Source organism: Rhodamnia argentea, chromosome 6 (assembly GCF_020921035.1).
Source record: "Rhodamnia argentea isolate NSW1041297 chromosome 6, ASM2092103v1, whole genome shotgun sequence".
NCBI lineage: Eukaryota > Viridiplantae > Streptophyta > Magnoliopsida > Myrtales > Myrtaceae > Rhodamnia > Rhodamnia argentea.
In genome coordinates, this window is record NC_063155.1 from 6888460 (window position 1) to 6912241 (window position 23782).

A 23782-nucleotide genomic window follows, 5' to 3' on the forward strand; every position below is an offset into this window, starting at 1 on the left:
ATATGTGGTGACGTTCCACACATGCCAGTGACATTTGAGTCCAGTATTTGGAAACGCCATTTCGACATGCATAGGTCAATTTTAAGCATTTCTAATAAATTAGATGTCAAAATGTAGATCTATTAAAAACATGTGCAAGTCATATATTTAGTCACTCCGAAGTCAATAATTTCAGTCAGCCCAAAAATATATATAATTGTGATTGATAATTTTGTATGTACATGATAATTTATCGTGTATATATATATATATATATATATATATATATATATATGAAAATATATAGTTAATATATAACGTGCCTCAAGATATCGAAATTTTATATTTTTTTTTTTATAAATGGCGTGTTCTGTGTCTATATCGGTGCTATTTAGAATAACACACATGTGCTGGATAGAGTTGCCTGAGTAGTTGAGCTTGTGGTTTCGATACACAAGGGATTTGCCGTGATATCGACCCGTTTTGAAGCATGAGGCTAGTGTTAAAGCTCTGGAGACTGGTTCAAATCTACTCCAGTTTTTCCTCGTGCTCGGGGGATGAAGTTTAGGCACTTTTCTGTGTTCTGATAACCATAAACTACATATTACGGAGGAACTCGGGGACACGTGGTCACCACGACGTGGCATAAGGTGCAAAACCTTTACTTAAAAGACTGAAATGAAAACCTGACGCTTTATTACTAGTTGACGAAACTAGGTGACCCCTAGATTTTGCAACTTCTAAAGTTGGTACTCCGGCCATCCCTCGGTTTGTTGAAAAGGTCCAATTGTTGGATGGAGTGAGCCAGTTGGGCCATCCCAGGCCCAACTTGGCCCACCAGGCCCATTTTGTCAAACAATGCCCATTAGGCCACGTAGGCTCACGGCCCACTTAGGCCAACCACTTACCAGCCCAACGTTGCCCATCAGGCCCAATTAGGCTTGCTAGGCCCAACATGGCTAATCGGCTTGTTGAGGCAACATGGCCAATCAGGCCCACCACCCTTTTGATTGCTCTTTGTTGTTCAAAACGAATGCTTTCGTTTTTGTAATTTTCTAATTGTTCCAAGGTCTTACAAGTTGAAGAAAAAATTTCTATTTGACATGGCTTCTTCCTCATTTCTTTCTCTCATTCAAAACCGTGCATGAGACTTTCATCTCGCACGGCTTCTAAGTGATAAAAGAAAGAAGAAAGTTTATTAACAATGAATAATAATCAAATGGCTTCTTTTTTTTTTTGGGAATAAAAACAGAGGAAGGGGTCAGATTTATCCTCATGGGAGCAAGAGTAACAATACAATTTATAATGCTACAGTGTCTGGTGTAGTGAGTAAAATCATGTACAATTGTTGTTTGAAAACGGAAAGTCAAAAAGAAGGGGTATCAAATGTTGATTTTCTTTTTGTACCCGAGGAGAACCTACTCTCGATGAGAAGAGTCTTGACTTGAGATTCTATTAGTAAATAGCGCGCTACTTCTAGCAACTTGCTTCCAAGCTTGACTAATAGGACTTTCTAGAGAGAGGTGAATAATGGGGGAGACCAATCCCATTGTGTGGAATGATTATTCCGTCCGCTAATTCACCAGGGTTTATTAGGAATTTTTGAATTGGATCTTCGAGGAAGAACTCCGTGGGACCCCTCCTTTTAGGGCGCCCGGATAGTGAAAGGTTATCTCTTTGCAACGTTGGAAGCTAGCAAAGTTACGAAGTTGGCCGACTACGATCAAGCAAAGCTCATGCCCGAAGGTGGCTTTCTCCGAAAGGGGCTCGCTTCTTCAAACTTCGCTTTGGTTTTAGGGATAATCGGGCTTGAACCGATGACTTCCACCACGTCAAGGTGACACTCTACCGCTGAGTTATATCCCTTCCTTGCTCCCATCAAGAAATAGATCTAACTAATCATGAGACCTTAGACTCCTTACGTTGTTCGATCGAACTCGTTGGCTCCACGCTCTATTCGGTCAGAACCCGGTTCGAGAAGCCATACCCAATCGAAAAAGGATGTTATCCAAATGAATTTCAAGTAATTGTAGTAAAACCCGACCTGTTGACCCTTTTGCTTTTCCATCGATATGAACGTATTTGAGTAATTGTCGATCTTTTCCCTAGAATGAAAGAACAAAAAAATGGATATCCCAATAACAAAAAAACCTGACTTAAATGATCCCGTATTAAGAGTAGGGATGAATCGAAAAAGAAATCTATTTTGGTATAGAATAAGTACTTTTTGCAAAGATAGATACATATCCTATATTAATCCATCCTTTCTCCTGAAGTTATAGGGTCATTTTGCCAAGTTTAAGCCCCCCTTGGATTTGAGACGAAGGAAAATAAAAACGGGAACGAAACGAAATCCATTAGTTGTGGTCAATAGATTCTTTTCTTGGACTCTAATGGTAAGGTACAAGTAGAGAGTGTCATTTGGGCCCGTGGGCCCGGAACCGGCCCGTTGACCGGGGCCACGGTTCCGGAACCGTGAAAAAAAAAAAAAGGCGGGGCCCGGGGTAGAGAGCCCAATGGCTCTCGCCCCGGCCCCGCCACCCCCCTCCCTCCCTCTTTGGGCCGTTAGGAAAATTAAAAAATAAAAAATAAAAATAATTCTTGCCTATAAATACATATGCTTCCCTTTTCATTTTTGTCACAAATTCTCTGAATAATTTCTCGAATTCTCTCTGAAATTCTCTCAAATCGCTCAAATTCTCCCAATTCTCTCAATCCCGACTCAATTTTCTCAATCGGATTTCCGATCAATTCTCTCAAAAATAGCAAGTGGAAGCGTAAATGCCGACAAGGGCAAGATGACTATGGGAGATTCCGAGTATCCCATTCCCGAATATGATCCTCGTGAGTATGTAAGTTGGGAAGACGACGACGATAATATCAACTATGTCCCGATTCCGAACGTCGAGCACATCCCAACACAAGAAAGTCTTCATCCTCCCACCGGTGTCGAAGAAACGTCAACAGCAAATGAGTCGGAACGGAAGGGCCGAGATAATATATCCGACTTGTGACTACACTTCGACAAGGTACGTGATGAAGACGAAGATAAGTATAATATAAAATGTAAATATTGTGCGCAAACATATAAATTTACGAAAGGAGACGGCTACGGAACATTCCGTCGACATTTGACGAAAAAACATCCAACGCAAGCGGGGAACGACAATACGCAACAACAAATTTTCGGATACGCCACTTCTAATCCTCATCCTATATTTCGTTTCACCGAAGCACTTTATAAACAAACATTAGGTGAATATGTTGCCCTTGATCATGCTCCATTTAATGCTGGTGAAAATTTTAATATGAAATATTTAATAAATACTGCGTTGGTTCCGCAAGCGCCAACTATTCCAAAAAATACTCTTAAACGCGAAGTTTTTCATCTTTATAAAAAAGGAAAAAAATCTTTAGCAAAATTTTTTGCGAAATTCAATGGACGTGTGCATATAGGTAGCGATATTTGGAGTGATCCTTGGCAAATTCATTCTTATATGGGTGTCACGTGTCATTGGATAGGTGACGATTGGAAGATTCAAAAAAAACTTATTGCATTCCGAGTTTTTGATGAAAGACATTCGGCTCATAATATTTATAGAATAATTAGGCAAGTTTTAGAAAAATATAATTTAATAAATAAAATATTTTCAATTGGTTTTGATAATGCCGCCGCAAATACCGCTTCTATTCCCGAATTAGAAAATATTTGCAAACCCACTTTTAACGGACAATTTTTTCACATTAGATGTGCTTGTCATGTTTTAAATTTATGTGTACAAGATGGTTTACGAACTCTTGACACTTCTCTCGCCCCAATAAAGAGTGCAATTAAATTTTTATGGAGTCGTCCCCATTGTATGAAATCATGGGGAAAATTTTGTAAACAAAATAGGAGAAGGGCAAGAAGATTTCCAAAAGATATTCCGACTCGTTGGAATTCTACGTACGAGTTGCTTCGGCAAACTTTTGAATATAAAGATTTATTATGTATGTTTATTTTACGAAATATTCCCGAAATTACTTTACTTCCTCAACATTAGGACGTTTGCAAGAAAATTTTAGATATTTTGAAAATTTTTAATGATGCTACTAAGATTTTATTTGGTATTTATTATCCTACTACGCAATTATTTTTAATAGAGTGTGTTAATATTGGTAGTGTTTTTAGTGAATATGAAAATGATACCGTATTAGGTCGAACTATTTTAGTAATGCGAGAAAAATGATTGCATTATTATTTGCAAATTCCTCTTGTCTATTTAGTTGGTATTGTTTTTGATCCACGTATTAAATTAGACGGTTTACAAGATTATTTGAATGTGTATTATCATGATTGTTTACATTTGGAAGATTCAATAGATATTTCAAATATACTAGGAGATGTTAAAGAATCTATAGTGGCATTATATGGAGAATTTTGTAGTAGATATGGTTTAAGTGATTCTGGATCTTTACAATCTACCGCCTCACGTAGCGAAGGTGGTAGTTCACTTAGTAGAGGGTATAATATGCTTAAGAATAGGCAAAAAAAAAACAAAAATGGGCAATAGGTAGTATTTCTGAATTAGAAAAATATTTAACCAGTCAATTTGAGTTTTGTGATGCAAAACATAGTACAGATTTCGAAATCCTGAAGTGGTGGAAGAGTCACCAAATCGATTATCCGGTTCTCGCCCTCATCGCTCGTCGGATATTAGCAACCCCTTCTTCAACGGTTGCGGTTGAACAAGCATTTAGTGCTGAAGGATTAATTTTGGACTCTCGCCGTTCAAGATTAAGCCCGGACTCTATGGAAGCTCAAACTTGTGTTGGCGATTGGACGAGGGCGAAATATCGACACCAAGAGTTAGATCGTGAACACGAATTTTTTAGCGATGATGTTGGAGATACCACCGCCACGGGTACCACAACGGGTAGCGACGATTGACGATGAGGTAAGTTGGGGTTCTCAAAGGTAAAAGAACTACATGGGCTTTGATTCTTCCATCCCCAAGAAGATATGTAGGCGCTTAATGATAATTCATTAAGTTCAAGCCCATTCCTCCTCTTTTTTTTTTTCCCCCATATTTTATTACAATGTACAATTTAATTGTATTTTATAATTTATAATTTATTATGTTTATTTTATTATTTATTATTTTAAAAAATAATATTAAAAAAGGAATCGGAATGAACCGCTGATTCGGTTCGGAACCCGAACCGCCAATATACACGGCCGGTTCCTGAACCGGAACAGGCGGTTCCACCGAACCGGCCGTGTATAGGTACGGGTGTGCGGTTCTAGTGAATATTATTAGTAGCAAGATAGGCAACGGATTAAGCACTCCTTCTCCTCCATTCGAGTCTCCTCGAATCTCACATCATGAATTGTTTTATCAATGTCTGGTGGAGGAACTCGATGTTAGCTATTTCGGCCGATCTAACTCTAGAGGATCTATCTTATTTTAAGGACAAGTTAGCCCTTGCTTCTCTTCGATGGAAGTTTTATTTTCCCATAATATATCCTAATTTTTTGCCTAATTCTTCTTATGATGATCAATTCAACCTCGGATCAAAAATATATACATATACCTAGTCAACAGGGCACATCGCTTTCGCTTCTGTAATAGAGGCGCTGTAATAGGCGCCATTGGCCCAAAAGGCCCACTATGGTCAATCAAACCAGTTTACACCTTTTTGGTCGAACGACCAGTTTACACTTACCAAGCCAAACATTGCACATTACGCTCATATAGGCCGCCCATGGCCCATTAGTCTCATTCAGAGGCCCATGAGGCCCAACACAGCCTATTTTTGCCCATCAGGCCATTGAGGCCAACCAGGCCCAACATATATATGATCAAATTATATGTAAAAGAAATAAGTGTGTTAAAAATCCTAAAACTTATCATAAAAATAAATTATAAATTTTCAAAAAGTACAATTAAATCTTAAAACTTGGAGTCCTAAAAATGTCAAAAAATACATTTATATCCTAATATTTATTAAATTAATCAATCAAGTCCTTCCTTTAATCGCATTTTTTTTAAAGTTTGAAGACTCAATTACATTCATGCTAAGTTTTAAGTTTTTATTGCAATTTTTGAAAATTTTAAAACTCGACTGCACTTTTATGACAAATTTTATGATTAAATGCACTTATCCGTGTGTAAAAAAAACATCTCATGACAACTGGAGCGTGAAAAGCATTTGCTTCTCTTGGCCCTAGTGAAGAAGCAGTCATATAATCTTGACCACCTTTGAATGATATTAAGAATTACAAGCTCATATTCAAAACATGCCCATTAACGTCTCTCTTCGAGTGTCCTCATGTTCATGGCCACACAGCATGTTAGTGATGTACACCAGCTCTACATGCACATGCGGTGGCTTACATCTGCTATGTCGAGACTTTCGCTACTGCACCATCTTCGATGATTTCTCAGAGAACCAATCTAAGAGCAAAAGGCGCACAATGCTAACAGTAGTTTGGCCCAAAAAGAGAGGCTAATGAGACATTCGAACCAAAAAGAGAAATTCCAAATTGATCCGATATGGACTCCACTCCAGAGTCCAATTGATATGACCAACCATCTTGAAGGATTTTCCATCCGAGACGTTCTTAATTTTCCTTCTAAAAGACACCAAGAAAGCTTTCATGAAAGGGCAAAGCTGCTCTGCAACTCCGCTGTGCTCCAGCAGAAAAGGAGTCAAAATAATCTGAGTAAGTTTCACAAGTATATCAGAAAGAAAAAGTAAAATAGAGGCATTTAGTCTCACCCCAATATAGACTTATTAAGCCATCCCAAATTCATTGAATGCATGAGATAACACTGGAAACGTCTGTCCCTGGCATCGTCAGAACCTTGTGACCTGTACAAATTGGTGAGCAGACAGATCTGTCTCTTCAATCAACCTAAGATACGAGAAGACGTGCAGTTTCTGGATTCATAAGTAGAAGTTCCTGCATATCCTTGGGGAGCACATTGAAGATTGCCTGCAAATCTCCCTTCAGTTTCTCACAAGTTGCTTCGGAGTCTGCACTCCCCTCCTGGACATATGGCCAAGTAAAACAAGTGTTACACTCAGCTAACGCTATCCTCACTTTTAAAGATATTGAGAATAATAAGCACCTGTGACTATAGTGTTGAGAGAACAGATTCCTCATCTTTACACTCAGAAGAACTATCAGCATAAAAGTTCTACATTTGGCTTGGTTTTACTTGAGGGAAACAACCAAAAAGATTGCTATTCGTTGATTAAGCATATGACTAAATTAAAAGCATGATATGCATCTCAAATTTCTGGCTGTCATTACCTATATAGGGAGGCTTTTAGGTTGTAGCTGTTTACTTGACAGTTTATAGCTCTGAGATATGACGCTTTGGACCTAGTATGGCTAAGTTGTACTTTTCTGGCTTCCCACCATAAAGAAAAAGGAAGCAAATTCTACAAGACTCTAAATGCGAATGTCCCAACATAAATTTGCCTACACTTTTAATTGCAAGAACACATAAGTAAATTCCCTATCATTTGGTTTTAAACATCAGAACAATGGCGGACCCAGGGGGCTGGGAGTGGCTGCTGCTCCAGCCTCTAGATTTCCATTCAATTATCCTTGGGAAAATTTCATGTGTACTCTCCCCGGAAGTACATTAAGAATACTTTCATCTGCCCCCCTCAAATTACCTACGCGCCAACCCACGTTAATCTGTAGCTTCAACAGTTGCCTATTTATAAATGTCTCATGGGGATTGCACATGAAAAAAATAACTGTTTCCCCCAATTTGAGTTGAATGTCCACTTTCTACTCCATCTGCAAACCTAAAACAAACATGCTATGCCTGTTAGTTTTATTTTCTCACACTTTGGCCTATTGATTGGAGAGATTAAGTTATGTTCTTTTTAAAACAACATTAATCAAATTCCCAAATCAAATGTAGAAATTCTACAATTTCCATCATACCAAAATCAGGACTGGGAAGGATCAGCTTCAACTTTGTGTGGGAGGTCCAAAGTTCATCATAATTCTGGTTGATGTTTCAGAAGCTTTAGTCAAATATCATATAATTGTAAAGTTTATCATCTTCTTAATTATTAATCCCTATACACGTATTAAAAATTTTGTTTCGTTTAAAAGCTCAAGTTTGTTAATCCTCAGCAAGTTACTTGGTTTAATTTATCTTCACTACTATTATACCGTCTACTTAAATTACTTCAAATCATAGAGACAGAATCTATGGCTAGGTTTATCATGAAGTTGCAGCTAGGATAGCTAATACTATTCCTACTGTTCTAGATGGTGTGCTATTCCATTAACTTGTCTACTTTTCACTCGCTACATATTTACTTTCTAGAGTCGCTATGAATGGGAAATTAAATTAAAACCAGATTCAGAATATATCGTGAACATGTAATATCTAATAGGTAGCTACATATAATGTACTTCACCCAAAATATGGTCCATCAAGAGGAAAGTCGCTTTAAAAAAAAAAAAGGAGAGGAAAGTCACTTTTGACTTTGTAAAAGAGAGAGAAAAGGACCAAACATTTCCTGCTAAAGTTTCATGATATCAACACATAATAAGTTATTTACACATTCACTCATTCTGTAAATCTCTATCTGACACATCTTTTGGTCTATATAGGTAGATGCTATTTTACATAATTACCTACCGAGTTTAAGTAAACTAAAGAGTTAAAAAAAAAAAAACTTTTGATACTTTTTTTAACAACTTCGAGAAAAGCAACCGAGGGCTAATATTATAAAAAGGGAGAGCATCATGCTGAGAGCTCATCGGAATAAACTCAAAGCAGGTTCTCAATAACCTAGCAAACATTGCTTTTCATGTCCATGAAGTTATTTTCCTAGAGACATTGGATGTCAAGAAAAATCTACACAGATAATCTACAGTATGCTGACATCATCCCATCAGTTGAACCCAAAGAAGATTTCCCCTAGAAATTTAGAGACAATTGCCTGACCCTAAATACTCATCATATTGGAACAAAAACTTGGTTGCCACAATGGTGGACGCTTTGGTACTGCCAAAACATCATATTATCTCTATGACGGCTGAAAAAGCAGTGTGAGAGTTACATTATAAGTTAATTGGGCCTCCAGCTTGTGGCCAACGAGGTGCATACGGAGGTACACCTGATGGAACTAATTCCTCTCTCATAATATTTCAAAGAAGCTCTGCAGTTAACTTCCACAAAATGCCTTTTCAGAACTTCTACCATTTTCTTTCTTGTCAGCACCAAAAGGCATATATACAGGCACACTGCAGATCAAGGTATTTTCATTAAAAACAATAGCAACCCTATCCCTAGCAGTCATATACAAGCATCGCTAGGGATCCACATTCACATGAGCCTAATTAAGATCCTTGTAAAGAAGAGCAACAAAAGATAACAGACAAAAAAGCAGGAGATAGCATTGGTTATGTAAATGATACAGGAGCATTCTCTATTCAATGACTCATTCTCGAAACCAATGTATAGCATTAGAAATTTTACGCAAGGAACCTCCACTTTTTAACACGAGCAAAGGGAAGAAAGAAATTATTAGTTGTTGCATTATTAAAAGCACATAATGGCAAGAAAACGCAACCTGAATTTCACCATGAAGATGCCTTTCGATAACATTAAAAGAATCGATGATTTCAATTTCAGTCATTTTAGAGATGAAATGTTGTATGTCAGTCTTCATCCTTGCCTGTCTCCACAGTCTCTGCTGTTCTTGCTCGGCCACAGCACGCCTTCGCTGAAACCATGGCAAAAAGTTGGGTCCTCTCAAAAAGCGCCTGTATCAAAAGAAATTTGAGCACGTTTCTCTTTTTCTTTGTCCCTATATCAGCTAAGTGAAACTTGAGCATCTATACCATTCAAATACAGACCATTTAACCATGCTCACAAAAAGAAAAGGTCAGATTGACTTACCTGTACAGATCGAGCCAATTAGATTTCATCCTCTTCATTAAGAACTTCCCTGGTCCTCGAGCAGACAAATTTCCTAGAAACTCATCAGTGCTGAATGGGGGAAGAGGAGGAGGATCAACAAAGGGAGAAGTTCCTTCCAATGGTGTGGTAGCTTTGAGGTATGGGCCAAAAGGAGCTAAAAAATTGGTAGTAAGCTCCAAGAAATGCCTGCGCAATATCTCATTGTTAACGACTGACATTGACTCCTCAACCCGGGGAGACAACCCTGCGTCAATTAATCTATTCAATATAGAAGTGTCGGGCTTGGTTATTGCAGAGTAAGTGCTCCAGACAGCTTCCTTGTGCTCTGTCATCAGACAAAGAGGACCATCTCTTCTTAATTTTACAGCATTTAATAAGCTGGAAGGAGAAAACTTCTTCAGAGAAAGTTGCTGTAGACCAAATCCGTCTGGTCTCCCAGGAATTCTGCCAGTAGACCTGCTTGCAATGGGAAGGCGATTTGAATTAGGAGCTGGACTTCCCACAGACACAATATGTGGAATGTTCCGCAGAGCTTTCAGGAAAAAAACATTTGTCACACCCAATAGCATCGGAGGGAAAGTGTCTCCATCCTGAAGACTGTTCAAATGGGCAAACTCTGGGTCATGGATGGTAAAATAAGGCCTGAAATCAACACTACAGAGGAGTGGCGCAACTAGACTAACAAGACCAGCAACAGCCTCACAACATTGAGGAGGAGTTGGTGCTATTATAAGAATGGGTTCCCCAATCAGTAGCAATTCCCACAGTACCCAAAGCTGCAGGAGGATTCCCCTAAATACTCCAAAAATATCTGAATCATGAAAAAGACCCTGTGGCACAGACTGGTTCGTTGGCAGAAGAGGAGCCATCGAAGATGCAAACTCTTCAAATGCCGCCCCGCTTTCTGAAGGTAAACAATGAGCAGGTGGTAAGTTAACTTTTAGTGCAGCATTTCCTATAGGGAGCTCCATGAGTCTTCCTGGTGCTGGAGAAGGCCAAAGAGAGACAAAAGCAGCAATATGCTCAAGAGCTTTTTTTCCAACATCGAAATATAGAGGACCCATAATTTGCAACAGAGGTCTAAATACACTGGAGAAGGGGTTCTGTGACAAAATCACAACAGATTTCTGTTCTCCACCTCTCTTTAGCCTCTCATCATGTCTCTGTCTATTAAAAACATAACCATACATGTAGCTAAAATTCGTGCTGTCAATGTTCAGCACCTTGGGTAGTCCTTCCTTCCTGGACTGTGCGGATGACGCCCTATCATCAGGTTCAGTTATCTCAGACGAAGATACATTACTTGATTTACATTTCTTTTGCCTCCTGAACCGGAAGAAGAACATGCAATCGTGAATGCTAGAGCGGTTCTGGTGCTGAGATACGGAATCTGGGAATGACTTATATGCGATTTCAAGCTCCTCATCTTGTGTAAGGCAACCAGATGGGTAACACTCCTCGATGAGCTGGCCTTGCTCAAGATCGAACCTGATAATGCAGAAGGCAACTACCCATTGCCGCAACGACTCCGGATCGAGCTTCGGACTAAGTTCGGACTTCACAGAAAACGAAGGCGACCGACTCATTTCCAGGTTATCTTAATGCTACTCCCACTCAATAGCAGGCAAATCACCGTCATCCTCTCCCACCATTTCCGCTACCCAGGAGAACCCACAGTTCCACAAAACGATTCACGAAAAGGCTCGAAATCCAAACGCTCGCACAGAGTCTAGATTGTTGGGTTAGCGACCCTATGATGACCGCTGCGAAGCACGCGCATAGAAGGAACGGGTGCCGTGTGCTTCAACTAACCACGACGCGCTCGACCGAAAAAAAAAAAAAACAAAGCACCCCACATTGTACAAACGACATTGGATCCAAAACCTAGAAACAAACAAACCAGAACGAACCACGTCACGGAATGGCATGGGGGTTCAGATTCGGAACCCGAATCGAGCAAGCGAGCAGGCCAGTTCGACGCAGATTCGCGGAAACGACGGCCGGAAACAGGATGGGTTTCACCGGGGAGGAAGCCCGGCCGGTGGCAATGGATTGGAGGAGCGTCGTTGGACATGGCCAAATCGAAGAAGCATTTTAAGGTGGTCGGATTCCGAATTTAGCGCGAGGGAGATTCGACGGCGAGAGAGAGAATCGATGTTTGGATTTGACGTCTTCGTCACTCGCTCTGCGTCCGGTTTTTCATTGATCTTTGGGAGGAAAAGAAGAAAGGAAAGGTTGAGATTTGAACTTTTGCTTCACCCTCTCTCTTCTTCCGTGTCTGCGCGGTAACTAATAATTAGACCCGGTCGAATTATGCTTCCGCCGTCCTCCCCCAAAAAAAAAAATATAATAATAACAATAATTATGCTTCCGGACCTAGATTTTTTTCACCTTTTAATTTGCTTAAAAATGATTTTTTTTTCTCAAAAAGAAAATAGATAATTTGGATTAGGAACTTATTGCAAAAGTGCGAATAGAATCAAAAAAAAAATTCAGTTAATACGGTTGGATCATAAAACTTATCAACTTATGCTATCAAATTCGCTTATTAAATCCATTTTTCCAATGAAAAATGATGTCATAATTATTTGATATTCTTTTGTACTATTGGCCCTGACGTGGCTTCAAATCAGGCAAAAAAAAAAATTCTTAAAAAAGTTTAAACTAAAAGAAAAAACAGAACGAAAAAAGCAAAACATAGAAAAAAAAAGAACAGAAAAAAAGAACAACCACAAGCATGGGTTTAATAAAGGACTTTAAGCTGACGATATTGAGAATAGTGACTATGTCAAAAACTGCTCAAGCCCCTCAGCTATTGCCACGAGTGAAGGGGCGCATAGTGACGTCGGTTGAGCATCGGCCGAGCCACTTAAAATGAACATTGTTGCCAAGGCGAGCTGATCCTCACACGCCCTTACTAATGGCCGACAATCCTCACCCGCCGATGAAGCCACCCCATCCAAACCCTACCCGGCCGTTGACATTTTTGTTTTTTTTGTTTTTCTCAATATTTTGCTCTGTTTTCTGATCCTCTTTCATTGTGAAATTATACTTATGCAGTAAGGTGTACATACACACAACATAAAAAAAACACAACATGGTCAGCAGCTAATTCGGGCCCACTAAAGTATACCAATAAAACATTACCTGCCGTAAGACATCATCAACATTATAAATTATTGCGACAGTCAACAGTTCATTTGAATTTAGTAAAGTGGGCCTGCAATGAAAACACATGGTCATGGCAAGGTTTAAGAAAAAGACAGTAATTACTGACTCGCATATAACAACAGCAATCCCACATGCAATCAAAGTCAACGGTCAAAAGAGAACGCAAAAAATATGGCCTCTAAGAACTGTTCCGGAAAACAAATATCAATAGAAGAAAACCCGAATTAGAAAGAGAAATGAGTGCGTCAAGGGAAGGAGAAAAACTGTAGACCCGAAGTTGCTAGTGATCTGACCTTCGGGTTCATATCTCGCGCCCACATGACTCACCCATTGAGATTCATCAGGAACAACATACTGGTAGATATAAAGCGGCTCACCAATAGTTTTACATTCAATCATCTGTTGATTACTTACATTAGAGAGAGAGAGCGCGCGCTCTAACAACTACATACAGCAGGGAGGAAGTAGCACATGCATATAAACACGAAGGAGAGGCCCGTGGAAGTACCACAGCCACCAAAAATGGTAGGGCATTACCTAAGCTCAAGATTTGCGTTGCAGTTATAATCTTCAGGCAGAGGCAATAAACCGGTACCTATGTTCCCACCCTCAGCCGGCTCTTTGCACGTCATTAAAAAATAAAGACGAGCTTTCCGAAAGTGGATCTGTAAGTTGTGACCCACAAAACACTCCAGCGGAATGCTGCCTAGAAGAATTGCTGAAGCCAGCCACAGTCTTTTGCATCTTTCTCCAACTCATCCCTCAATTTGCCTACTTGTAGCAGAGCCTGCTTCAAGTCCATTGTCTCTACTGGAAGATCAGAGAATTCCTTCAAGAACCGACGAGCTCGAGCAGCACCTTTAGACATGTCATCAAGATCAGAGTCTCTCTTTCGTTTCAGTCCCTCCTGTAAATCATAGTAAGATCGAGGATTAACAATTTTGCACATAAACACTCACAGAAGAATCCTTCTAAGACAGTGTTAACTGCTAAGAAGCTACAGATACTTGCTCTCCACCAATTATTAAAAACAATGAAAAAGATAATTACATCATTTCCATTAAGCAGATCTTAAGAGTAATGTATGACACCTCATACTTAGTCGTCTATTGATTGACATGTCCCAGTTCTCTCTTCACAGCTACTTTCATAATATGTATTTTGCATCCCGAGGCTTTAAAGAACCTACACTTCACACCTTTTGGAGTCTTAGAAACTATAGTACACGAAGGTTTGTAAGATATAGATTTTCTTTTTAATATAAGTTTTAGAACGAGATGATACATTTACTAAGTGTAACAGGAGTGGAAATTCTGAGGATGGTTTTTGTAATTTTCCATTGAACTATTAATGGGAGACAGTATTAGCATTGGCATGTGTATGGATGAATCTAGACATTCTTTCCAGATAAAGACTACATCTGCTCTAAAGGACATAATTCTCTTCTCACAATTCCTGCAAGACTAGCAAAGGAGTACCTGTTCTCCAGGGTCATTTAAAATGACCGCAGCAGGTGAGAAATCCTCTAATTCCGCGGCCTTTTCTCTTGCGAGTGCAACAACACTTTCAGGAAAATTTGCAAACTCAGCAACATGAATACCAAAACTTTGATCACAGGCCCCTGGCTCAACCTGGAACAAGTTATCAAATGAGGCATACTTGTGGAGATAATTCAGTTTAAAAAGTAAACAGGAGACACTAACTCAACCATCCATAGTGAAAATTGCCACAAGCTAAGGAAATTGATAAAATGGACATGCCAACTTATCAACAGGTATACATAATTCTTTGTTGGACGACTATTACAGAACACCGCCCTTTAGGAATAACAACTAATCCATTAATACAGCAAACAGCAAATTCACTAAAACATATCAACAGCAGGACATGACAACATGAACATGATGAAATCTGAAAAACAGTAATAACAGCAGCAATAAATATTTGGTCTATTATCTCAAGTAACTCAATCTGTGAATCAAAGAAATCTATTGACAATGCCTTACCTTGTAAAGCATGGTCAGCTTGCGATTTAACGAGTCAATGTGTGCACTGACATGATAATTTGCTACCCCAACAACTTGCTTCATATTAGTTTCAAGAACATTGTTTTCATTAGCTAAGGCAGTCAGTTCATGGAAGTGGGTTGCAAACAAAGTCGGCGCTTTGATAACCTCAACAAGGTACTCACATATTGCCCACGCTAAACCTGAACAGGATGGAAGGAGATAAAATAAGGTTAACGCATCATTGAGAGAGCAACATCGTGGCAGATAAAGAAGTCGCAGGTACGTCTTCGTCACTATGCATAAATGGAAGTATCACTCTAGACTCCTATCCTCCAGATCTCCACGCGGAAAAACTCACAATAGGAAGCTATCTGACACCTAATGCACATGTCCACCAACAATATGCGATAGATACACAGATTGTCAGTAGCTACCGTCATACATTATTCAGGTCATCCACCAGATGTAGGCACATAAAATCACTTATGTTCATTTCAATGCAATAATTTGCTTCATCCATCATGTATTTACTGCTATCGGAATGCAGACGAGTGCTATGGATGTATCCAACAAATGTTCTTTTCAGTTGTGGACTTCCTTTATACATCTCATCCACCAGTTGTCCTACCCTAATTCCATTAGATACTTCGCGTAATAGTGGGATCTCACTTCAACATTCTACAACTAAATTTAAATGAAATAATTAAATATTCGCTCATTATAACCTATACTCTAACAAGCATTTATTGGCATATTACATGCCTGCATGATGACCTGCAGAAAAGTAATTTGTTGGTGGAATTAAACTTTATGTGAAATTTCCAGAAAGTTCCCATAAATGACAAACTTTAATGAGCAAATATACTGTTTGCTCATTGTTTACTGCAAAGAAATTAGCGGAATTGATTCCACTGCGATGAGCTATGACAAGTTTGACAGGATATCATGTATAATGCACGGCAAATGAACATAAGTATCACCTCCCATTTCCTCTTTCTGGGGGCAGTAAATGTATCTTACAGTGATCCTAATGAAGAATCAAGAGCTTTTTTATGCCACTGCCACGCTGGAGGGCAGGCATGAATATTTTGTTCTAACCCGTGCCCAATGCAAGCTAGATTTATTGGTCCCAGAGAGATTCATTCTCTGAAAAAAAGCAAAAAGGCTCCTGCTGAATAGATTCTAATGCCTTCACTATGTTTATGTGGCATGATGTCCGCTGCGCAGGCAGAGCAAAAGGCTGATATACAGTCAAAGATTCAAATGTCATCATCCAAAGTGAAAAGAGAAGAATCCCATGCCTATATCAAAGGTCCTAAGTCCTAACTGCAGCAATCTAGATCTTTAAAGTTCACAATAACTGATTACACAAGCATGAACTTAATTTGCATATACAAAGAAGCAGAATATGTGTGTGAGGAGGAATTTCCAGACAAGAACCAACCAAATCCATCGTAAGTTGAAGTCCCACGACCCAACTCGTCAATGATTATCAGCGACTTATCGGTAGCTCCTTTCAGGATTGATGCTGTTTCAAGCATCTCTTGCATAAAGGTGGAAACTCCTCGCAGCTAGAGAGATGAAGAAGACACAAATTCAAGGGTTACAATACAAAGTGAAACAAAATAATTTCTTCGAAACAGATCAAAAGTTTCAATCAAGTTTTATAACAGGAAGATCTTTGAAGCTGCACCAAACTACACAGTCAATGAGCAAAGACAGACTACTGTCAGAAAGGATCGGATACTTGAAAGACAAACTGGCCTGATTGTCTTTTGCAAGTTTGGGAGACTAGTTACACCTTGAGGCACAAAGTACTCAAAGTTGACTAACTTTTCTATGTTATGCTTAACAAAGAAAAAACCGCTAACTTTAGCAAAAGCAACTTCAATATCATGTCACAATTTCAATCCCGATCACTCATCTCAATCGAACCATCCTTAAATTCTAACTCTTTCATTGATTTCTACAGCAGAGTACATGAATAAAGAACACTAACTAGATATACATACATATATGTAATTTGTGTCATGTAGAAGCGAGAAAGAGAGAGCCCTCTTTCTATGAAGGATTTCGTTCTAGCTCAGGCAGGGGACAAATTGATTTGACAGTGCCAACAAACATCTGTATGCAATTGATAATGCAAAAAATATGCACGGTGAAGACAATATGTCACGCTGTTGTTGAATGAGACATTTTCACCAATCTCAACTTTGAGTTGCAAGACATGATTACTATCCATTTGGCAAAACATTTTATTAAAAAGTCTATGTATCCCAGCATTATATATGGTACATGTACAAACTCAGAGAAAATATTCCTGAACTCACTTGGCAGTCCCCAGCACCCACACGAGCAAAAATGCAGTCTCGAACAGATATGCTGGCCTTGTCACAGGGAACAAAACAACCAACTTGAGCCATCAGAATGTTCACGCCAACCTGCAATTGTACGAAATATATGACTGAAAAACCAATGGAGAATAAATAGCAACATGTAATCCCTACAGCCATGCGACTGTGAAACCTAAATTGATTTTTAGGCTTTTCAAGCATTGTAGAATAAAATGTCTAAAGGGACTAACTAAAACAGCATTTTTCGCTGATCATTAATCTTTAAAATGAAAAGGAAGGAAATAAAAGAAAGAGCAAAATTAAATCTCATGAAGACTGATACTCCAAATAAAACACAAAAGTAAACAGCTAAAAACAGGTGCATATACACCACCTGTCTAATAAACGTGGATTTTCCTCCCATGTTAGGTCCAGTGATAATCTGGAACCAACTCTTTTCTCTGACCTGAGTACAGAGTAGCAACAAAACTGAATAAGCCACTTCAGTTTCAAGATGACTAGAGAAAGCCTATTTTGCATGTAATTAACATACTCACTAGCTTACAATCATTGGGTATAAAGTTAACCCAGTCTTGAGCCTCCACACAAGGATGTCTACTTCCTATTAGGATGATATCTCCTACATCCTATAGAAGCAAATCATATAAAACTTCAATCGAGGATGATACCAGGAATCGACACATAATATGAGATGGAAGCAAGAAACAAGAAGCAGCAAATGAAAAGTATTATTACAGATGGAGTGATATCTGGTCTTGTATATGGTGTTGGGCAACTAGAAGCCAGATCAGCAAAGCTAAGGAGAACATCCATTTCAGAAAGCAATGCAGCCAAAGATTCAAATACCTGCAGAATGATACTTTAGTCCTTACATGAACCAGAAAGATGCATCTCATAAATAATAGCTTTTCACATACCTCCGAGAAGGATACAGTTGTGTTAACTACTTTGTCAACGATAAATTTCTGTCGACTTTTGTACTCTTCAAGAATCTTCTGGAAGCGGTCACCTAACTTTTTAAGCTTCGTGTTAGTGAACTTCACTCCATCCTTTCGGGTTTCTAGGACAATAAACTGGGTGGAGAGCTTTTTCCTTATCTTTGGCTCCTCCTTCTTGGTAATTCTAAATACATGCCCAAACTGTGTGCCTTTATCTAACTTCAATGCTTTGTCAATTGGAAGATCGAGATCATTGGCAGTTTGTTTATGCAAATTTTGAATCTGCTCTTCAAGTGACGCTAGCTCATCCTTTAGTTCAGCTAATCCAGCATCATAACTAGGAGAGATCATGTATTCCCCATTTTCAAGTTGGTCAAGATCAACGGCAGTTTCCACGAGACTGATGAACTTATTCAAGTGGTCATCGTTAGTCAAAATAAGAAGTTCCACCACATACTGTTCCTTGATCAGTGAAGAAAATTTCCCATCATAGTTGTGCAGGGTACTTTTGATATATGGAACTCTTGCACTGGACTGCAATGTAAAATTTTTATCTGAATTAAACAAAGAACCCTATGGATTTATTGTCACAATTCAGGCACAAAAGCTTGGAAAGTATATGCGCAGTCCGTAACGAGAATGATGATACACCAAACAACACTATTAAGAAGAATATTCAGCCTACATGACAAAATACAGATGTCAAATTACACAGTACAATTAGGCTAAAGTCATCAGATTGTAACACATCATCCAGCAAATTAGGTAGAAGATTATAGCAGAGTCGCTCACCAAACAGGCATCTACGGATAGTTTAAGGGGTTGCGAATGAGAAGGATTACATTGCAACCACAATTCACAAGAACAAAATGAGGCCCACTGAAACAGTTAACTTAAGAAATGTATCATATTCCTACCTGATAAAGCTTCACAATATGCTGCAAACCTGCTCTTCTCTTATTGAGATTGTGAACCAATCTCTCAATATCCGAGATCCTCTTAAGATGCTGCCTCAGATCTTGTCGAAGTCCTGTATCATCCACAAATGCTTGCACCAAATCTAGTCTGGTGTTTATCTGGCCTACATCCAATAAAGGCTGTTTTAGCCACCTATGCAACAATCGTCTACCCATCCCAGCAGTGCATGTCCTATTCATGAGACCAAACAAACTAAAATTTTTATTTGCGTCTGTTTTGCTTTCCAATACATTCAGAGCCCTCATCGCAGCAGAATCTAGCCTCATATAGCAGTCAAGGCTATACTTTCTGATACTGTAATTGCCATAGTTACTCCCATCTGCGAGTAATTCTGAATAGGACAATAATGCCCCTAAAGAACCAGGAGCATATTCAAAGCTGCCAATAAGATCTCGAACTGGTTGGACAGGACCTTTGACAAGCCTACCAAGATCTTCCACCAAATCCCTTGTCTTAAACTCTGTTTTCTTTCTTTCAGTCGACATCACCCCACATCTAGTCAAAGCATCACGCAAAGCCTTATTTTCATTGCTTTTGTTACCCTCCATGGGCAGTAAGCATTCTTTGCAACCAAGGGCAACTAAAGCTGACTCCAAATTTGTGAAGTGGCTATCATCAATAAATTCAGCCAATCCAAGAATCCTGTTGGTCAAATCAACATAACCTAGTCCGACGGTATACCCGGCATCACGAAAGATTGGAACTATTGCCACCACAACTGGGGACTCGTGCATGTCGCAGTTGGCAAACAAAACATCTTCAAAACTGCCAATATTTCCAGGACTTCCGGTCTTCACCAATCTCCAATTTGAGCCACTACCTTCATAGACCTCCAAAGTATGGTCTGTTCTCTCCAAAAGCAGATCACGAGCAATTGTTTCAAACATGTTTTTACTGATGCTTACACTGGAAAGGCCATTGGTTCCGTTACCCAATTGCCGCAAGGCTGTGGTAGTATGGTAATATGTCTTTGCAATGAAGATAGCATTTTCACCATGGGCAGTATAGTAATCCTGGACAATTATTTTCACCATTAAATTAACCAAGACTTATATCAGTTAGAACAATTTTTTTTGGGTAAAGTATATCAGTTAGAACAATTTGTATGCTACAAATTCAAAAATCACTCGAAAATTGGTGTACAGCATATTGAAAGAGCCAGGTATTTACATCACAGGTTGGGAACATATACAGATTCCTGTACTAATTCAGCAGCAAAGAATCAAGAAGTCCATATTCAGAAAGCCAGATTTCACCAGAATGTCACAATCCTCGCTATGACTGCTCATCTAGTTGCATCAACAACAATCAACCATTACTGAGAAACGAATTCAACAGTTATTACCTTGGTCTCTCTTTCTTTCTCAAAAAACAAAGTCATGACTTATTGCCTAGATCCAATTAAAAGGATCCGGACAACTTACCGAGGAAATGCAAACAGATGCGGATATAAAGTCAAAGTCTTTCAAAGGATACAAGATTCTCCTTAAGTGAAGTTATGTGCAACTTAGTTGCGAATGTTCACCGCATGATCAATAAGGCAATTATTTCAGGTAAATTCGTCATATGGCATGATATACCGCCTTATTAATATCCACAAAGAGGGAACCAGTTTCACACCAACGCAAAACAAAGCTGTAATCAATATCACCCTCTTGGTAAATAACTAAAATATGGACTAACCCGCCGATCAAAGAACCGAACAGCCCTTGTGTCCTGCAACAAAGTAAAATGAATGGTTACGCAACAAAAGACAAAATCCCTACGATTCGAATTGCTTAAAACAGAGAATGGAACCAGAGATTGGCTAAATTAAAGCACCAAGCTTCCCCCCTCAAACCTGAAGTGCTATAAACTTCCCAAAAAGTCCTAATAAAAGGATCAAAATCTTTGAATGCCCTATAAACTGCAAGGCTAGAACAGTCGCCCAACGAACCATACCAATGTTGCCGCATCCTTCACTGTAATGCTTTCCCAATTTTGCTCTCATTTACTCTCTGGATAAATGCAATGCTCTCCCTTCAATGGAAGATGGGAAAGAACACTTACACTGGGTAGGGCTTTGAAAAAAGCGAGAAACCCTTGAGCTTGCTTGCCATCTATCAAACAGACCAATACAGCGTCACTGTCACATTTCCATCTCGCTCGCCGACAGAAACCGCGAAAAATGGAATCGCAGGAACCACAGCGAAAGAGAGCTAGGGTTCGCTTTATCTCACCTAATTTGAACTCGGGAAGCTTGTTTTGCTCTTCGAAAGCCTCCTCCATATCGTGCCCCTCGTAGAGAGTGAGATTCTGCTCGTCAGTCACTTGGAGAAGAGAGAGAGAGAGAGGCGGAGGGAGTATATAGTGGTGTCGATGGCGGGAAAAGTAATGGCGGGCATTTTTGGCGGTGGCGCGTGCACGACACGCTCTCCATCAGCTTTCTTGCTCCTCACCGCCTGTCCAGTTGCCGGGCGATGGGCTTTCGGGCCCAACGGGCCCGTCATCAATGGGCTTGACGATCCTTCGGGCTTTTCCGTGGAGCTCGGCCCGAATCTATGTGCGCGAAGAATTTAATTCCAACACTTTTGAGCACCACCTCCAAGTGGGGTCTCCCAATGGGGAGATTCGATTCACTTGTAATGCTTATTTTTATGCCTTCTGAAGCACAGAGCACTTAAATTCGATTTAGACTCTCGAGATTATGACACGCTATCCCGAAATTAAGAAACTGTTCAAGGCGCATGTCAAGTTACTTTTGCAAGAAGTCAAACTTTACAGAGGAAAATTGACAATACAAGATAAGAGACACATGGGGAATTAAATTCTAATTTGACAAGAATTTAAAGACGAATCGGGATTTTGCCACTCATAGGCCGATACGCGGATGCCATCGCATATGCACCGCGAACAACCCAGTTAAATCGTCTGAGTTTGGGACAAGTATAAACTCTCCGATACGTAAATCAGCGAAAGCAATGTATGAAGAAGACGACAAGACCTACGCATGCCTGGGAATGAAGGGCTTGTATCTATAGACAGACTTACCTTTGGAATGCAGCCACCTCTTATTTGTGAGCAACAGGCCAACATCCAAACCCGAACATGCCGATTATCATTAGGTCAGGTCGGGCATGGGCGATTAGACTGTAGACATGAGCCAAGGGGGACTTCGTACTAGGACCGTGGTCAAACCATTGACTCCGCCGATTAATTCACTTTACTAATCTAAGGTATCTTCATAAGTTTCCAACGCAATTCATTGAGATATGTCACGTTTGAACTCTTTCGCTCCCGGATCGGATCTTACCGTTGGGCGATCCTGTTACCCATCAGGGCATACCAGGGACGGCCTTGGTTTTGCCATTGGGAAGGCCAAACCCATTTTTGGCATAACCACATAGTTCAATACTATAAATCCAGATATCGATACAGAACAAATGTATGAGCATGCATAGGCTTGCTAGTTTTTTTTTTTTTTTAAGAATAAATGTATTGAAAATCCTAAAACTCATCGTGAATGTTCAATTGAATTCTAAAACTAAAAAAAAAAAAAATACAATAAAGCTTTAAAACTTGTCACGACAGTGCAATTGAGTTTTAAAACTTTTAAAACGTACAATCAAATCTTAAAACTTGTTACAAAAGTGTAATCGAATCATAAAATTTTTAAAAAATGCAATTAATAGAAGGACTTGATTGGACTAATTTAATAAGTTTTAGGACTATATTGTACTTTTTGAAAGTTTTAGGATTCGATTGCTTTTCGCTACGAGTTTGAGAACTTAATTGCACTTTTGAAAGTTTTAAAATTTGATTGTCATTTTCATTATAAGTTTCAAAACTTTTAATGCACTGTTTTTTTTAAACTGCAAAGTCAATGTCCAGGTGAGATGAATTCTATAAACACGAAATTCGATAAATACAGAGAAAGACCAGAAGCAACCTTCTTTAGAATAAAGCAAATATCCTTTGGACTGATAACGAAAGATTTTACAATCATCGTGTCCACGTACAACTAATCGGCAGATGCACATATATTTAACACAGTACGTACGAGTTTGTCGACAGGTGCTGGGACCGATGTGCAAATGTTCTCGTAAGTAGACACGTACGTACGAGCTCTGTCCGAACAGAGCGCGAGTCAGTAATCGTCGTGATGTACTCGCCTGTGGAAGGGAAGAGGAAAGCAGCAGCAATTTCCAGTTGCACGCAAGATGAATCTAGGGGAACACCTTCCGGTCTTTTTTCTTTTCCTTTTGTTTTTTTGAAATAAATTGTTTTTTTTTTTTAAATAGGTGATTGTTGTTGAGATGAAAAGAAGTAATGGTTAATCATGAAAAGTGATCCCCGTCACGCACAAGATGAATGTATCAAAGAACGACAAACTAATGCTCCATCTTCATCAACATTTAAATTTTTTCAAT

At 39.2% G+C, this 23782-nt stretch overlaps 2 protein-coding genes and 1 non-coding gene across 5 annotated transcripts; all 3 read right to left on the reverse strand.

Moving 5' to 3' along the window:
* Window positions 1-1773: 1773 nt before the first annotated feature.
* TRNAV-GAC lies at window positions 1774-1845 on the reverse strand. Its single transcript has one exon. It is a non-coding gene; the product is annotated as a tRNA-Val (tRNA).
* A 4381-nt stretch (window positions 1846-6226) lies between these two features.
* LOC115742269 (protein DENND6A) lies at window positions 6227-12185 on the reverse strand. Of its 2 annotated transcripts, none has more exons than XM_030676466.2 (4): window positions 9903-12185; window positions 9574-9766; window positions 6742-7012; window positions 6227-6649 (listed from the first exon to the last, which is right to left on the reverse strand). In XM_030676466.2, the coding sequence occupies exons 1-3, from the start codon at window positions 11507-11509 to the stop codon at window positions 6878-6880; spliced, it is 1935 nt and encodes a 644-aa protein (XP_030532326.1). In that variant the 5' UTR covers window positions 11510-12185; the 3' UTR covers window positions 6227-6649; window positions 6742-6877. The 2 variants fall into 2 exon arrangements, with proteins under 2 accessions (XP_030532326.1, XP_030532318.1); XM_030676458.2 differs by having other exon boundaries at window positions 6227-6654.
* A 1245-nt stretch (window positions 12186-13430) lies between these two features.
* LOC115742263 (DNA mismatch repair protein MSH2) lies at window positions 13431-21694 on the reverse strand. 2 transcript variants are annotated; one of them, XM_048281008.1, is made up of 13 exons: window positions 21593-21694; window positions 21423-21472; window positions 21057-21089; window positions 19313-20386; window positions 18375-18929; window positions 18193-18303; window positions 17994-18083; window positions 17831-17902; window positions 17434-17544; window positions 16548-16674; window positions 15101-15303; window positions 14573-14752; window positions 13431-14001 (listed from the first exon to the last, which is right to left on the reverse strand). In XM_048281008.1, exons 1-13 carry the CDS (start codon window positions 21639-21641, stop codon window positions 13801-13803), a joined length of 2856 nt encoding a protein of 951 aa, XP_048136965.1. In that variant the 5' UTR covers window positions 21642-21694; the 3' UTR covers window positions 13431-13800. The 2 variants fall into 2 exon arrangements, with proteins under 2 accessions (XP_048136965.1, XP_030532305.1); XM_030676445.2 differs by having other exon boundaries at window positions 14573-14725; window positions 21593-21693.
* Window positions 21695-23782: the final 2088 nt, after the last annotated feature.